General features: G+C 39.8%; 2 protein-coding genes across 5 annotated transcripts in view; both read left to right on the plus strand.

Moving 5' to 3' along the window:
• The window catches only part of itga7 (integrin, alpha 7), a 33,746-nt gene extending 24,553 nt beyond the window's left edge, over nt 1-9,193 (plus strand). For 3 of the 4 annotated variants that reach the window (XM_034868911.1, XM_034868912.1, XM_034868914.1), the window contains 14 exons: nt 277-446; nt 712-861; nt 1,088-1,203; nt 1,410-1,596; nt 1,709-1,783; nt 1,961-2,040; nt 2,176-2,253; nt 2,740-2,842; nt 3,012-3,227; nt 3,948-4,064; nt 4,220-4,333; nt 5,915-6,013; nt 6,280-6,405; nt 8,649-9,193. In XM_034868911.1, coding sequence (XP_034724802.1) covers nt 277-446; nt 712-861; nt 1,088-1,203; nt 1,410-1,596; nt 1,709-1,783; nt 1,961-2,040; nt 2,176-2,253; nt 2,740-2,842; nt 3,012-3,227; nt 3,948-4,064; nt 4,220-4,333; nt 5,915-6,013; nt 6,280-6,405; nt 8,649-8,804 — 1,787 coding nt within the window. In that variant the 3' untranslated portion in view covers nt 8,805-9,193. Of the gene's footprint in view, nt 1-276; nt 447-711; nt 862-1,087; nt 1,204-1,409; nt 1,597-1,708; nt 1,784-1,960; nt 2,041-2,175; nt 2,254-2,739; nt 2,843-3,011; nt 3,228-3,947; nt 4,065-4,219; nt 4,334-5,914; nt 6,014-6,279; nt 6,406-6,854; nt 7,020-8,648 lie in introns of all 4 variants that reach the window. The other variant, XM_034868913.1, reaches the window with a different exon arrangement.
• A 3,987-nt stretch (nt 9,194-13,180) lies between these two features.
• npffl (neuropeptide FF-amide peptide precursor like) lies at nt 13,181-15,966 on the plus strand. Its single transcript, XM_034868939.1, has 3 exons — nt 13,181-13,672; nt 14,463-14,578; nt 15,509-15,966. Exons 1-3 carry the CDS (start codon nt 13,526-13,528, stop codon nt 15,627-15,629), a joined length of 384 nt encoding a protein of 127 aa, XP_034724830.1. The 5' UTR covers nt 13,181-13,525; the 3' UTR covers nt 15,630-15,966.
• Nucleotides 15,967-16,621: the final 655 nt, after the last annotated feature.

Consider the following 16,621-nt stretch of genomic DNA (forward strand, 5'->3'; position numbering starts at 1 on the left):
GTCACACCTCCATTTCTGTTCTTCTCTCATGTGGGACAGGAGTCATTTCTATATACAGTGGAAAGTAACCTTATCTGTGGAGTAACATTACACTTTATTTTCATTAAATCACAGCTGTGTAATACTGTACTCCCTCAGATGGGGGTTTCATATATATTCCACCCCCGGGGGGCTCTTTAAGTGCTCTCTGTATAGTACGTGTCCTGACATTTTTAAATCCCACTATCTGTCTTCATGCATCATTCTTGTTTTTCATTTTCATTGTTCATTTTCAAGCCTTGGTGGTGCACTTTGAAGCTGACACAGACCGCAGGAAGTTGGGCCTCCCGCACCGCGTTAACTTCCTGGGCCGCAGTTCCCTGGAGCCGGAGTTTACTCAGACAGAAGAAGTGGAGCTGCATCGGCAGCGTCACCCTGTGTGCACCACTGCCACCTTCCAGCTCCACGTTAGTGACTCAAACAATATTATTAGGTGGTTCTTGGACATAGTTTTTGTCTTTTTTTAAACTCTGGTAACAAACAATCAATGGAAATAATAATACATTAATGGTATCACATGTTTCGTGTGACAATCTATCTTTTTTACCAAGTTTTGGGACATTGAACAGTTTAACTTTGAATCCACACTCTTTTGCAGCACAAACAAACACAATTTGGTTGACCAATTTTCTGTTGTCCAAAGTAATGATTTCACAATCTCTGTTCACGCAGGAGAACATCATTGACAAACTGCGTCCCATCTCGTTGGCGATTACCCACACTATCAAGCCCGTGCCACCACGCAGACACTCAGGTGGCAAGAAACTGGAGAGGCTGGCGCCTGTACTGAATGTTTCCCCCTCTAACACGCTGCACTCTGAGGTCTGTAACAAAAGGAAGCTGAAGTATTTTGTGGTTGGAATTCATTTTAATCACATTTATTACGTGATTTATCCTTTAATCTACAAAAGGTAAATTAAAAAGCAAGAGAAATAAAGAGAAACATGCCCGGTACAGTTTGACAGAGCTAATCGATTACCTGACGAATGTAGAATGTGCGTAGAGATTTAAAAAAGAACTTCATCTCTGTTTCGTTTACACTCCGAAGGTGAACTTCCTGCGAGAAGGATGCGGCAGCGACAAAATCTGCCAGAGCAACCTGAAGCTGAACTCCCAGTTTGGAACACGACCCCTGACCTCCGACCTCTTCACCCCTCTGCCAAAGTTAGTGCCTGAAAAAAAAACACTCTGTGTGAGCTGGTGCAAACTGTTACTTAGCAACCGATACCCCCAACACAAACAACTATCTGCAATAATGTGTAAACCGGATTTTACCACAAGAATAGAAGTCATGTTTTACTGTTATGGTTGTTTATAAGGTTGATACTCTATGTCTATGCTTCTCTCCCCCCCCCACTCTCTTCATGCAGAGATGAAGATGACGTGCAGGTGTTTTCCCTGTCGGACCAGCGGCTGGTGGTGCTGGAGATCACCGTCACCAACGTGCCCTCTGACCCCCTGAACCCTGAGGAGGACGGAGACGACGCCCACGCTGCTCAGCTGCTAATCTCCCTACCAAACACTCTGTCGTATGCTGGCTCCAGGGTCCCACCACAAGTATGGCCTCTAATAAAAGAAAAAAACACTTTTTCACAGCGTTAAAACACATATGTTTGGATTGCAGATTTCTTTCTGATAGTATTTGTGTGCTGTCATTGACTGACTATAGATGAGGTGCCAAGCGAACCAGAATGGCTCTCAAGTTGAATGTGACCTGGGAAACCCTGTGAAACGAGATACTAAGGTAAGGAAACTAAACAGTGTGAATTCAGTTAAAGCTTGGAAGACTGTTCATCTCACATACTTCCATAACTTCTGAAATTTCTTTCCTATAGTGTGAAACAAAACCAGCATAATCTTCGCCATAAGTGTAATTATATTGCCTTTCCAATTATTCTTTTTTCTGAAATATGTTTTTCAGCTGAAATTCTCTATCAACTTGAGCACATCAAACATCACGATTGAGACCACTGAGTTGACAGCAGATCTCTCAATGACAACGTAAATTCTCCACATCTTTTAGACTAACATTTAATTTAACCCACATCAAGCTTCAGTTATTTAAATGCTGATATTTGACTTGTTCAGGCAAAACAATTCTTTCATCACAGTGTTTGTTTGTGGGTCTGTCCTCAGTATCAGTGAGCAGCCTAATCTGGTGCCAGTCACAGCTTTTGCTAAAGTTGTGATAGAGCTCCCTCTGTCTGTCAGTGGGTGAGTGAAACCTTTTAAAGCAGTTTCTCCCTCAATGTATTTGCCACATAAACACTTCTTAATATCAGGACAGCTTACTTAAACTTGTAACATACACATTTCCCCTTGTTTTCTCTTCGCTTTAAGCTTGCTAAAATCATTTTATTCCGTATCAGCATGTTCCAACTCTTTGTTGACGCTTTGTGATGTTTACACTGAGATGTTATAGATATAGTGAGCAGATTTTTTTTACACATTTACACAAAATTTAGCCTCACATACTGGTCATCTTTGGAATCTTTTTAAGTATTTAAAATGCATTTACTGTACATGCATGAGTTTGACTAAATAAAATTCATCTTGCTCTTTGGCAGTTATGAGAGACATGATATTATCCCAGGCTAGCTGGGCCAGTACGGTGCCTAGTAAATATGTGTATGCTACATGAAGCTTTGTGAGTGTGTGTACAGCTGTCCAACACACTGATGTGATCCTGTTTTACTGTAGGCTTGCTACTCCGCACCAGCTGTTCTTCAGCGGGACAGTGAAGGGAGAGAGTGCCATGACCAGTTTGGAGGACATCGGCAGCCCAGTTGATATTGAGTTTGTGGTGAGGAACGAGTGTGTGTGCGTAAGTGTGTGCTTGTGTGTATGTGTGTGTACACAAGGAACCTGTGTATGTGCGTTCTAATTGCCACGTGGACACAGGTGAGCAGCGTCTGATGTATCATGGCAACAGACACACATTTAATATGTGTGTTTTATGTTTTCTCCGTTAGGTTGCTAACCCCGGCCAAACTCTGCAGACGCTCGGCTCGGCCTTCCTCAACATCATGTGGCCTTACGAGCTGGCCAATGAGAAATGGCTCTTGTATCCCGCCAGCTTGAAGTTTGAAGGTCACCCAAACACACAGTGCACCCCAACAGGGGCATTGAATCCTCTGAAGCTACACAGCTCCTCACCTGCAGAACTCCCACAGCCTGTAAGTCACAGAGCAAGAAGACCAGAGCTCATTTTTGGCTCAGCTAGGAAATCTCATTCCAACCCCGCAAATTACAACAACACCTATACAGCATCCACTTTTTTTTTGGGGCCGATCAATATTGTTTTTTGACGTGAAAGGTTCCTAAAGTGACTGACCTGACCCAAAGGTGTTCAAGTGGCAGCCATGTTTAATGCTGGCTAAATTCTTTGAATGCCAACAAACACAGCTTCAGTGCTTTTGCAAGTCCATCAGTACTGAATTGGGAATTTTTTACTTCAGCAATTACCATTTCACACTTTATTCTGTCCAACTTCTAGTTCTCATGTTTAATATTAGCTGGATTTTCTATTAACAAAGGGAGGCTACTTTTTGTTAATTGCAATAGAAAACGTCTTTCTTAGATCTACAATCCTATCTTATTCACAATGCTTCTGACTGTAGAGAAATTAAAGATTTTTTGCTGGAAATGAAAAACAAAAACAAAAACACAGATTTTCCTTCTTACATATATAGTAATTTTGGTTTCCATCCAGTTCAAAGAAAAGCTTTCAGAATAGAAGAATTTTTTTTGATGCAGCTGCATGTAACAATATGTTATTGTCAAAACTGCATCATCAACATCATCATCCTGTTCTACCTTTCTACACTGTCTTGTGCACACTAACAATTTAATTACCAGTTTTAGAGACTGATCTTTATCTGCCTATGTGAATGTCTCACTTTGACCAGGCCGGGCGAACGCGCCGCTCCCACCCAGAGGAGGGCAGTCAAGTGACGACAAAAGGCAGCATGGGACGAACCACCCCTGCTGTGGCAGCTTCAGAGAGACGCAAGTCGCTCAAACTGGTAAGAAGGAAATGAAAATATAGATGCACAAAAGAAAAGATGCAGGCTTTGTAACTCTTGCTTTACACTACTTTTATAGCTGCAAATGTACGTCTGCGGTTCATTTGAAAAAAAAAATGAATCCCAAAGCGCCCAACTGTAATTTCTTTCTCCAGGATTGTCTCTTGGGGTCGGCACGCTGTGTCCTGATACAGTGTCCCCTCCACAGCTTCTCTGGTCAAGCTGTCCTGAAGATCCATGCCAGGCTGTGGAACAGCAGCTTCATAGAGGTATAAAAAACCCTGTCATCATCACGTCAGCACCCTACTGCACATTACTCTCCATCTCAGCTTCAGTCCAGCCTTTACAGCTGCTGCCGGCACTCACATTGATCTGATGTAAGTGATTGAATAACTGCAGAAAGTGCACTCACAGAATGACTGACAAGAGGCGTTTGTCAGCTTGTTAAAGGTGCAATATGTAATAGTGAAAGCTCGTGTTGAAAATAGTTACTGCAGTACAAATTCAGAATACTGGAGAGAGTCGTGTCCCCTGCCCCCTCCTCCCCAGACTCAAGGTTTATGTTGGTTGCCGGGCAGAGACCCCAGCATTCACTACAATGCTGCTAGACGCTTATAGCCAGAAATGACTTCACAGCAGAGCAGAGTAGCTAACGTTAGATGCTACCAATGTAACAGTCATTCAAGCTGTGCGGAGCTCTGTACCCAACTGACAGGCAGACTTTCTCCCTTACAATTACAGTAGGAACTGGTAAAAACACAACAACATTGCTCTCCTCTTTTTTACATATCTGTACTTCACTTAAGTAAAATCAATAGTGCATACTTTTGACTTTTACTTTATTACATTGTGAAGCAATTAAGATACTTTCTACTCCACTACATCCTCTACAACGTTCCAATACATTTTTTCGTTACATTTTCCGATCAGTTTTGCCCCCTGCCTAAACGTAGCTGGCCCAAAGCCCGAAGTGGGAGTGGGTGAGCAGGTCAGGGATGGCAAGTGACGGTGAACCCCGCTGGGTAGTGGAGCTGCCAAACCCGCTGGCAGCGCCCTGACTGCTGCTGCTACTGAAGAGATGAGAGCTCAGCTGAGGCTTTACAGATGGTTTATAGCCTGGTTGTCAACCCTGAATGTTCATCTCGAAAAGCATCTTCATAAAAAAAGGGTGGTTCATTACGTGGTGGACAGACCAGAGTTCAGTTTGTCATTCATTTTGTTCATACATATATGCATTGGGGTCATTTTTGAATTGATCACAGTAAATATATTACTTATTCAGTTACTGTAAAACATCTCCTTTTTGACCATTGAGTCACCTGCTGCTACCTGTTTAGTGGGATATCCAAGAATAACAAGAAATATACAACCAACTTGGTGTTTGCTTTTTTCTTGATATCCAATGAAATGTTCCCTAGAGGGCATTTATCTTCTTTGGTTTGATTTATTTCCACATGAATCAAGATGTTGGCGCAAAAGTTTTATGAAGTTATTAAATTACTTATTTATGTGGGTTTGTCATAGTTTCAGCCAACCCTCCTTTATAAGACATGAATAATGGTCCAAACTACAAAAAGAAGAATAGATTAAAGAAGAACCAAATTTCCATCTCCAGGTTTTTCCTTTGCTGGAATATTAATATACTGTATGTGTCAGATTGCATTAGCTCAAATTTGAGAATAGGATTTCAATTTGTACAATTGATCTGCAAATGTATTGTTTTATTTGACAGTAAATAGAGTTGGTTTGGAATGAACAAAGCACAGAATTATTCTGAACAGTTATGTATATAGCTGATAAACTATTAAATACCAAGTTTTCATTATTGTTCCTCTTTCTCTGTCTGTCAGGAGTTTTCAGCAGTCAGTGCTCTGGAGCTGCTGGTCAGAGCCAACATCACTGTGAAGTCCAGCATCAAACATCTGGTCCTCAGGGATGCTGCTGCACAGGTCCTCATCACACTTCAGTTCACAGAGCATGTGTCCTCAAAATAATTGTAATTTTGTCATGTAACAAGGCATGTACATGGCAGCACCTTTAACACATCCCTACCAGCAGTATCTAAAATATAAATTTAATTAATAATCTCAACATTTCTAAACTCTTTTTACAACACTTATCTTACAGGCAAAAATGACTGAAGCCAAGGGGAAATATCTCTTCTACTTTTATTTTTCAATTCAACGTTTTTATTGCATCCTTCTTTCCTCCCCAGGTTCCAGTGATGATCTATCCTGAGCCTGGTCTCGCTGACCAGTACAGGATCCCATGGTGGATCATCCTTATAGCCGTCCTGGCAGGCATCCTGCTACTGACTCTGTTGGTCTGCATACTGTGGAAGGTAACAAATAAAGGATACATAAATGTCACTGAATTGTGCAGGCTGCATTGTGTAACACTTCTACTCTCTATACAGCTTATTTTGCTATGTGTCAAAACAATGAATAATGATTCACTTTAATATCAAACATTGATTAATGGCCTGTACATAAGAGGTCCTTACAGTGTAATTGACTTTATCCCTTTATCCCCACGTATCCCTGGCAGTTTTTAATCACTTTCCATGATAACCAAATTATTTCCATACACTTTGTTCTGTTCTGTCCTATAATCATTTTATTCCCTCCAGCTTACTCTCATCTGTTCCTTTCCTCCTTTGTTTGTCCTCTGTGTGTCATCCTTTTGGGTTTGTGTCCTCTCCCTGGGAACTTTCTATCCAAAAATCCCCTCTCTGTTTCATTTTTTCAATGTTTCCCCTGTTTTACTTTCCTGTGGTTATCCATTGCCCAGTGTGGCTTCTTCAAGCGCAGTGAGCGGCGCCGGCACTATGAGACGGAGTACTACCGCGCCCATTTGGGGGTCCAACCCTCGGAGGCGGAGAAGCAGGCATCAGAACTATGATATAAAAAATGTTTCACTCTGGCCTGCTCTCCCCTCCTCGTCTCCCTCCAAGCGGTAACAATGCTTACCCACAATCGCCTTGTTTCTCAATGCACTGTAGTGTAGCTGGTGGTGTTCATCACAGTGTGAAACATTACCAAATTTTGGCACAATTAATAAAAATAAAAAAACAGATGTGGTACTTTATTTTTAATTGTACACAAATTCAGAGGTACAAACAAAAAACAAAAGAGAAGACAATAAAAAAACAAAGATTAGATTATCATTTCATAATGCCAGAGCACAGACATTGTAGCAGTGGGATGCTGGGACAGACAGACACAGAAAGAAATTACCACATCATGGATTTTTTAGTCATCATTTTGGTTTTATATTTTATTGTAATCCCCAAAAACATAGTTTACATTACTGTTAAATTAAGCCACATTTACATCAAAAACCTTCAGTATGGTATGTAAAAAGTACATAAAAGGCAGACAGTACTCTTAAATGTTTCTGGTAGGATTTGCATCAACCTTGTTGGCAGCGTGTTGTTTTTAGTTTTTACATTTCCTCCTGCATTGCTTGGCTGTGCAATAAAAGGACTGGACAGCATAGTGCTAAGAAACGAGCCAAAAAAACCTTTTCATTTCTCATTGCTCCGCTGGGTTTCTAGCTCAGTCTTTGGTGTTGGATCTGTGTGTTAGATACCTCTACAGAGTGGTGAACAACAAAAATTGCAGAATGGAGAGATTCAATTGGTACCATCTATAACTTTTGACAATAGAAACGCCAAAATAACTTTTCAAAAAAAGGCTTTAGGTAACTACAGGTAGACTGTCAGGCATGCTGACGTCAGCAGCTTGCAGTAGAACAGACACACTCGATTACACTTCGGCTGTTATATGATGTAATACCATCAACTTTAGCTAAGCAAAGGGCTTCATCATTATTTGAATAATTGAACTCAAAACTGATTCCTGTTATCAATAATTATAATATACACATATTATTTTGCCTTTTTAATCTGTGCTTATTGAACACCATCCAGTCATCTCTTTTACATGGATTTTCCGATGCCTGCTGTGCTGTGTGTTGTGCCTTTGCTGTTGTTGTCACAGTTTAATGACCTACACTTGTTCCTTCTGGCACCAGTCTATGGAGACTATGGGTTTCATGATGTGCTTGTTATGCACTTTTCAATCTATTAACACCTCTATTTGACTTGCATCTCATGACCAACTGGCTTTTCAGGTGCCAGAATCAACATGTTATTAATATCAGCAGTTTTTTTTGTTTGCATTAATATGTGCAATTTTTCTTAATGGCACTTTGGCAGTGTGTTGGTGTGTTAATCAAGGACACATATGTTGAATTTGAAAATGTAGAGCATGTGGATGTGCTTTTTGGGTAGATGTGTATTTTTACTACATCACTTTGTGCACGAGGTCATCAGACAATTACTTGTTCTATGTCAGTGAAGAACTAGAACACATTACATTACAATGGAATATATGAGAATACTCTTACTTGGCATGATATTGCAAAGTAGACCAAAGCACTAAGGGCTAACAAATGCAGCTGATTTACGATTAGGACATCAGTTAATTCCTTATTTTTTCCCTTCCTTCCTGCCTTTCCATTCCTCACTCCCTGTCTTCTTCTATCTGCACTCCTGCCTGCTTTCCTATACTGTGCCAACAGTGTGGCTTCTTCCAACGGGCCCACTACAAAGACAAATTGCCTCAGTACCACGCAGTGAAGATTCCTCGCGAGGACCGGCCACAGTTCCAGACTGAAAAGTCAGGAGTGGTCTATAAAAAAGAATGGGCCACGCACTGGATCGACGGGACCTCGTAACTCCCTTTGTAGCACTGACTGACTAAATGTATTCAAATCACAATGTGTGGCACTCATGTGTCTTTGCATTGGAACTAACGGACTAAAAAAGTGCACACAGACTGAGATCATGACATCTTGTGCACTTGCATTTCGGTGGCCTGTTACACTGTGACTGGATCTATACTCTCCCATGCTGTAGCCTGCTGATGGCTGGCCTTGCATAGTCTATTTATACTGTGCGTCTATATCAGTGTGTTACAGTAAGTACAGAAGTCCAACAACACTATTAGAACCAGTCTAGCTGCTTATCTTCTTTACAGTGCCATGCACTTCACTGTCTGTCATCAGGACAGGAGAAAAAAATAATGACTTAAAGACATGCATGAATGCACAAACATACAGTACAGTATAATCTTAGATGCATAGACACATTGGACATTGTTGATGAACAAGCCACTGCCAGTGACAAAGACAATTTTTTGCTACTACTGTAAGACTGATGACTGACATGGGCAATGAAAAATATTTTTTTTACAAAAGACGTTTTGGGGTTTTCTTCTTGTTAGCACTGGTAAACATTGGAAAATGTCAATATGTAAGATCTTAGTTAAGTAATGTGTTGCTGAATGTGTTGTCTGGACTTGCTGGTTTTGTATATCCTTATTCAATGAAAATAATTGCCTTTTTGTGTCAATTGCCTTTAAAAACATTTTGTTAACACACCATTCAAATGTACTGTAAATCAATAGTTTATTACCTGGGTGAACTTGAAGAAGAAAACCACAAAACTCTCTATGTGACAGCCACGGCCATTGCACTGTAGTCGAACAAAGACCAAATATGTAAGAAACGCTAAATATAAAAAAAATTTTAATATGGTCAGCACGTTTGCAGTGTAAGCATTACAATCTCTGAACCAGTTTATAAAAGTATTATGTGTGAAAACATGGCCTCAAATTAAGAACACTCTGAATTAGATACGCCATAATGATGAGGTTTCAACGACACCACCTTTAAGTTATGTCTTTACTGATATTTAAAAACAATATTTCACCGGGAGACATTTGTTTAAATAGTTTTAAAAAGTTTTAGTTGGACTACATTAACCTGCTTGTCACACTGTTCCTTGTACTGTACTCCACTCACAACAACCAGGGTAAGGTAGTGCAGTCATTTCAGTACTGACACTTCTAACTGCATACAAGTGCCTTATGGTAAAAGTGGCAGATTGTGAACCACTACTAAAGAACACAAGGCTATTTACAAATCGACTTGTAGTCCTGAAGCATCTGTTGGACACCTGTGAAACATCCCCCCAACACTTAAACAACCTGAAGAGAGGAGAGAATTCTAGAAGAGCAGAACGTGTGGACAAGGAACCAGTCAAACTTTCTTTGGATCTAATTTGGGTCAATGGAGGGGCTGTGAAGCATGAAGAGTCATTTAGTTTTTAAGGTATTGCTGGACAATCTTGTATTAGCTGCATGAAGCCCCTGTTGCTGTTCTAAACTTCCCCGTGTTTTATTTATTTTAAGTTTGGCTGCACTGTTTTAACATTGTAAATAAAATAAAAGGAAATTGAACCCATCAGATAACATGAGGTGTGTCATTATCAGTGGAATTTTAGCCAGTTGCACGTCAGTGACAAGTTAAACTGCAGTTCACTCTGAGAACAGAAGATGGAGGCAAAGGTCTGAAAACTGAAAATACGCTTTGTTACAGTTTGGGGTCATTTATAAAAACAGTACTGTTGACGTGATACACATGAGTAATAAAGACTGATGTAGTATGTAAAGGTTTCATTATAACAAAAATAATACAAGATAACAACACATGTATGGAATGAACTTAAAGGAAACAAAATCCGGTAAAGCATTTCTGTCATTTTTTATTAATAAAAATCCTCATCAGGATACGTCACAGGACCTCAGCCTGTGCTCTGGTACATAAACACAGGTTAGCCATGCATAGCTTGGTGTCACACTGACCTGAGCTATAAACCCTACCCTCATTTCCTGTTCTAACTCGCTGCCTGCAGGGAGATGATACAGAATCTTTTCCTTTTGGGTCAGTTCAAATCCCTGCAGCTGTTGCTGAACAAATGGGAGTTGTCAGAGAGAGACGTTTGACTTTACATGTTGCAGCAGAGTAAAAAAAGATTGAATGTAGATGACCTCCAGATCTGGGGAGGACGTAAATTATTTTATATTTTGCATTGGAAGAATATCAAACTCTGTACTCCAGGTTTATTAGTCTCCAGCTTTATGTTAGAAGACATTGTTTTAGTTCATTTAGATGTATATAAGACACAAGGGCAACATAAAAAAAAAAATCAAGTATCAAAATGTATTTGACTTGCAGTAGTGTGAGCTGTTTGTTTGTTTGGAGCTGTGCAATGGCACATTGATGTTTCTTAACTCTACCCATGGGGGGGGGGGGGGGGGGGGGGGGGGGGGGTGGTTGGAAATGAAGATGAGGATTTAGTTATAGTGATTGAAAACGTTTAATTGACCTTTGATCAAACTCAATCAGTATCCATCTCTTAGTTGTTCACAGCCATTCACATCCAAAGTGAACAAGTAAAACTGTGTGTTAGCTTTTCTATCATATACTCGGTTACACCTGTACAATCTATTGTAATCCAGTACAACAGCTCTGCCGCTATGACTGTGTCAACACCAACACATCATTATGAAATCATGTCTAATCACAAGAGTAGACTTCATGGCAGGGTGGTCGTATTGGATTGCATTTTACTGTATAGGTGTACTTAATGAAGTGCCTACCGAGTTTGTACATAGACTACACATACTGTGCATGTAACTTTTATTATCACGTCAGAGGGAGTGAATTACATTTTTATTTAATCCAAAAGATGTCATTATCGTAATGAAAACTAAGTCCACCTACAATTCTTCAGATGTCATCCTGGTTACCATGGCAGTTTAACAGGGACAGTTAGTGTGTGTGTGTGTGTGTGTGTGTGTGTGTATGTGTGTGTGTGTGTGTGTTTTGCAGTCTAAGCGGATTGTGACCCATTAGGCACATCAATGAGCCAAATCTGTTTATGTCTCATCCAGTATTAGGGAAGTGACTAATTATTACAGGTACACACATACACTGTACACATACATATTTATAGACATGTACATGTACACGTACACATACACACACACACACACAATTAACAATTTAGTAAAGTCCACTTGAAAAGAATATTTTACAGGGATATAAATATTATAAATGCAGTTAGATATATAAATCCTGGGCCATTGGCACACAGCAGGTCCCCTCCGTTCTAATGGGTATAAGTTAAAGCGTCTTCATCATGTATGGTGGCTTGCCGTTTAGTCAGTATTATATCTACTACTTTGTCATGATGTGCACACACACGCACACACACACACACACACACACACACACACACACACACACACACACACACACACACACACACACACACACACACACACACACACACACACACAAACAATGGTCAACGACTGAGACAAAGTGAACACAAATGGCACTAATAGAGCGGCTGTCACTCTCACAAATCAAGCCCAAAGCAGCCTTTGTTTGAAAATAGAGGAAGTTGACATTTAACAAATGAGTTTATATTCTAAGTCGTTGTTTCCTTTGGGAGAAGCTTCTGCCTGAAGAACTCAATAAACCACCTCTAGTGGGAAAGCAAAGGTTTTTATGACCATATCGAACCATAGTGTGTGCTACATTCCTAACAGTAACCATTTGGAGAGAGAATGTGTGAAGCCTTTAAATTACATTTTTTATGCTCCCATTACTGTAATAAACATTGAAACAAGAAACGTTTGTAGCCCTTCATTTAAGTTTACACATGCTATGAACATGATCATACACTTTAAAAATAATCCGTAAAATGAAAATAAAGATCAACAACATTAGTCTGAGACACCATTACGTAGGATACAAACTCTGCAGCTGATCCTCCCCTATGAATGAATCAGCAACATTATTGTGAACCCTGAGGTGTGAGATGAAATTGTGGAGATATTCTTTAGTTTAGAGACATTGGAGCAAAAAAATAAATAAATGATAACAAGCAGTATATGTAAGTAATGTGTGACTTCTTTTAGAATTATTTTGTGTTTGATTTGTTTTGCTGCTTTCTTAGGTTCATTACATTGTTGCCTGAGATCACTAAAGTTGTCTAGATTAATCTGCTTATTATTAGCGTGGTTTAATGGGTGATGATGAGTGTTCTCACATATTGTTGTTCTGTACATGCAGTGGTGACTATTGAGCAACTGGGACTGGTGGATCAGAGTCCATTTGCAGGGATTTATCTGTTTAATAACTGGGTGAGTTGTTTTTCATTACCCTAAGGGCCACATAATAATGCACTCTGGCACGCAGTCATCACTAATGCCCTGATCCTGCTAAATGGACCTGGTTAAGTCTCATATTAGGGGACTGGTTCTTCCTCCATCCTGTCCCTTGTTCCCTTATGTACAGGAGCATCCTTCTCCATCTCTCCTTTGGGGTTTGAGCCAGTTACAGTGAGGTGTATATAAGACCCAGCGAGGATGTTACGACCACTAAAGTTAGCCTGGACACCGCCGAAAGTAGACAGTGAACCCTGACCAGGACAAGTCTTTCCTCTGTTCGCCAGGAGCCGAGCCTTTTAAAGTCAACAGGTGTAATAGGACAACCAAAATCCTTACTCAGAATTCACCTGACCATCCCTTCTGTTTGAGATCATGGACACAGCTGCTCTGGTCACTCTTCTGGCTGTGGTTGTGGCAATGGCTGGCGTCAGTCAGGCTCTTCATATCAAAGGCAGTCCCGACAAAAACGACATCCTGCCGGACTCAGAGGAGAACATCGCCAACCACCTGCTGGGGCTGGTAAGACAACAAACCACTCACAGTTCCTTACAAGTCTTTAATTTAACCTGCTGTAGCAAGGGAATATACAGCATTACTCATATGTGTTTTTCTCAGTTAATTCATGTTACAACCAATTTGAAAAACATAATTTTGTCATCTAAAAAAAATCAAGATTTTGAGATATATCTCTGGCACACATGTGTTTAATGTGTGTGTCTCTAGGCAGTATTTGAAGTCTGTCTGCTGTGCCACACATACTGATTGAAAGTCTGTTCACAACCAGAAGTCGTGCCAACATTTTCAGAGAAGTCTGTCACTCCATGTGATGAAGTATGTAAATGACATTTGAACCCTTTTATCAAGTGAGACAAGCTAAATCACACAACTCTCATTTAGATTTCAGATGGTGTTCCTCTTCACGCAACAGTGTGAAATACACTGTTATATATTCGAGGCATGACAGTCAGTCAGAGCATGATAGAGCAGGAGGATTCAGATCATGAGGAAAATTACAAGGTTTTCCCACTGTGGTATGAGGAGACAGACAGATTTATTTAGCATGAAGATATGGGTGGATAGATATTTGATATTGCTCTGACTTTGCACACTGACATTAACATCTCAAAATCCCTTGCCACATCAGGACTAAATGACTGGAGTTGGAAACTTAGAGTTTGTGATGCACCCCAAAATTAAATGCAGTTCCAGTTTACACTCGATGTTGTCCCGAGATGTTTGTGTGGGGTCTTCAAAAACAGAATACAAGCGTTTTGATGCATAGCTGTGTGTGTATGCTTCTGTGCTCCAGGAGACTGAAAACACAGATAACAGCATTGATGATCGTCTGCTGACCGCAGTGCTGAGAGCTCTGCTGCTTGGATCTCAGAGAGACACTAGGAACTCTGTCCTCCATCAGCCACAGAGGTCAGTGCCATTAGGACTTATCCGTATTGGTCAAACACATACAATGCAAACACATTGTATTGGTCAAACACATACAATGCAAACAATCGTACAGTAAATAAATCTATGCGACTTTTCAAATTCCAATTATTTATTGATTATTATTAACGCATTCATATTTTCATTACTGAACAGTCTGCTGCTTATTTTCTTGATCCAATATTTGGCCTGTAAAACATAAAAAAACTGTTAAATATGTCCATCCCAATGTCTTAGAGTTAAAGGTGATGTCATCAAATGTTTTGAAGTGTTTTAATCTGATCAGCAATGTATAGGCCAACATTATTGGATTTACTATAGTGTATGACAAGAAAAAGCTGCGAATATTAACATTTTAAAAGCTGGAACACAAGACATTTTGGCTTCTAAATTGACTTAAACGAATATCAAAATGGCTTTTCTGTCACCTGACTAATCATCGACTGATTGCTGTAGCTCCACAAGCAGATTTTAATGTAACTCATTTGCAACTATTTTCTATATCTGAATTTTTAAATGACACAAAGTACCATTTTTATATATCACGCTTGAGATTATTTGTGTAAGTGATTCAGGAGCCAACCACCTCTCTTTTGGTTAAGACTAGATCATGTTTTGAACTGAAATTGTGGTCTCAGCTTTGAGTGTTTTAACAAAACACACTTAAACCGTTACCGCTTTAACCTTTGAACTACAACCTATAACACTCCAGCCTGCTGTGATCAGTTAAACAAAGTTTGACAAACACAAAAACAATGACTGATTCGTTTGTATTTGCATATTGTATCATGTGTTATTTCTGTCCATGTCCCCTCATCATACTGTAAAAATGAGTAAAAAAGTCTTTAATTTTAACCATATATTTACTTTAAATTACATTAGATTCTGCCTCTGTTTTCTTTTCCCCTGCAGGTTTGGTCGCGGCTCTAGAGGGCAATTAGTGTCGGACGATCACATGCATTCCCGTGAGTGGGAGGCTGCCCCCGGTCAGATCTGGAGTATGGCCGTGCCCCAGAGATTTGGCAAGAAGTGATCTGGCAGGCAGATCCACGCGTCAACGTCCTGGGATAAGGCCAAGCAGTGGGCAACTTTGGAGAGATCAAATTTAAATGGATAAATCTAAATTATGCTACTTTTTTCAACATTGTCCCATCCAATTACGCCTTGCTTGACACTTCTAGTTAAATATGACATGAGTTTCTTTTTTGTTATTTCCAACAAAAACGTTAAGGGGTGCCTAAGGTCATTCTTAGCAGAACTGATTTTTCCTCACTTGAGTGTTATTTAGAAGCAAAAGTTTTTGCTGTAAATTGATTGCTATTTTTTGTTATTCTTCTGTTTTCTGGACAAATAAAACAGCTTTGAATGTACAGTGTGTGTGTGTGTGTGTGTGTGTGTGTGTGTGTGTGTGTGTGTGTGTGTGTGTGTGTAAAATAATCAATGTACAAAGATCTGTATTACAGTTTTCTTTTCAAAACAATTACAGTAGTGAGTACTACACATCATCTAATAATAACATATTTGATACTTGACATTTACTTTTGTACAGGATTGTTATAAGTGTAATCTTTTAGTGTTCGGATTTATTTGGCTTTGGGTGCTGGAAAACTTTTTTGGCATAACATCAGCTCGGTTGTAATTGTTTAGAATACAAACACGTGATCAGCAGATGTGTCTGGCACAGTTCCATATGTGTTAGAGCATGCAGAAACATGAAACTATTGTCGCAAGAAATTCTATTATGATTTAAACACTAAGGGCAGGAGATTTCTACAGCACAGACATCTGCTGGAGCACATAAACATCCACAATCATTTTTCGACCACATTAAATTTGCCTGCCTCGCTCAGACATGGGAGGAATGCAAATTCAGCAAAGGACACACCATGTGTAAGAAAACATGTACTGCAACGCATATATGAAAGACAACATCTTGTTTTTGAAACTACCACTGGACTTTAATCTAAGGAACCCACAGACAGCCGTGTGCAGGTTTCATGGGACATGGAGGGAGAATATTTTATC

This window comes from Etheostoma cragini, chromosome 4 (assembly GCF_013103735.1).
Source record: "Etheostoma cragini isolate CJK2018 chromosome 4, CSU_Ecrag_1.0, whole genome shotgun sequence".
NCBI classification, from domain to species: Eukaryota; Metazoa; Chordata; class Actinopteri; order Perciformes; family Percidae; genus Etheostoma; species Etheostoma cragini.

Bases quoted from the DNA above. Each gene is read 5' to 3' on its own strand.
- npffl (XM_034868939.1), top strand. From the start codon at position 13,526: ATGGACACAGCTGCTCTGGTCACTCTTCTGGCTGTGGTTGTGGCAATG. The intron at 13,673-14,462 runs GTAAGACAACAA...TCTGTGCTCCAG, and splicing joins CCAACCACCTGCTGGGGCTG to GAGACTGAAAACACAGATAA. The intron at 14,579-15,508 runs GTCAGTGCCATT...TTTCCCCTGCAG, and splicing joins GTCCTCCATCAGCCACAGAG to GTTTGGTCGCGGCTCTAGAG.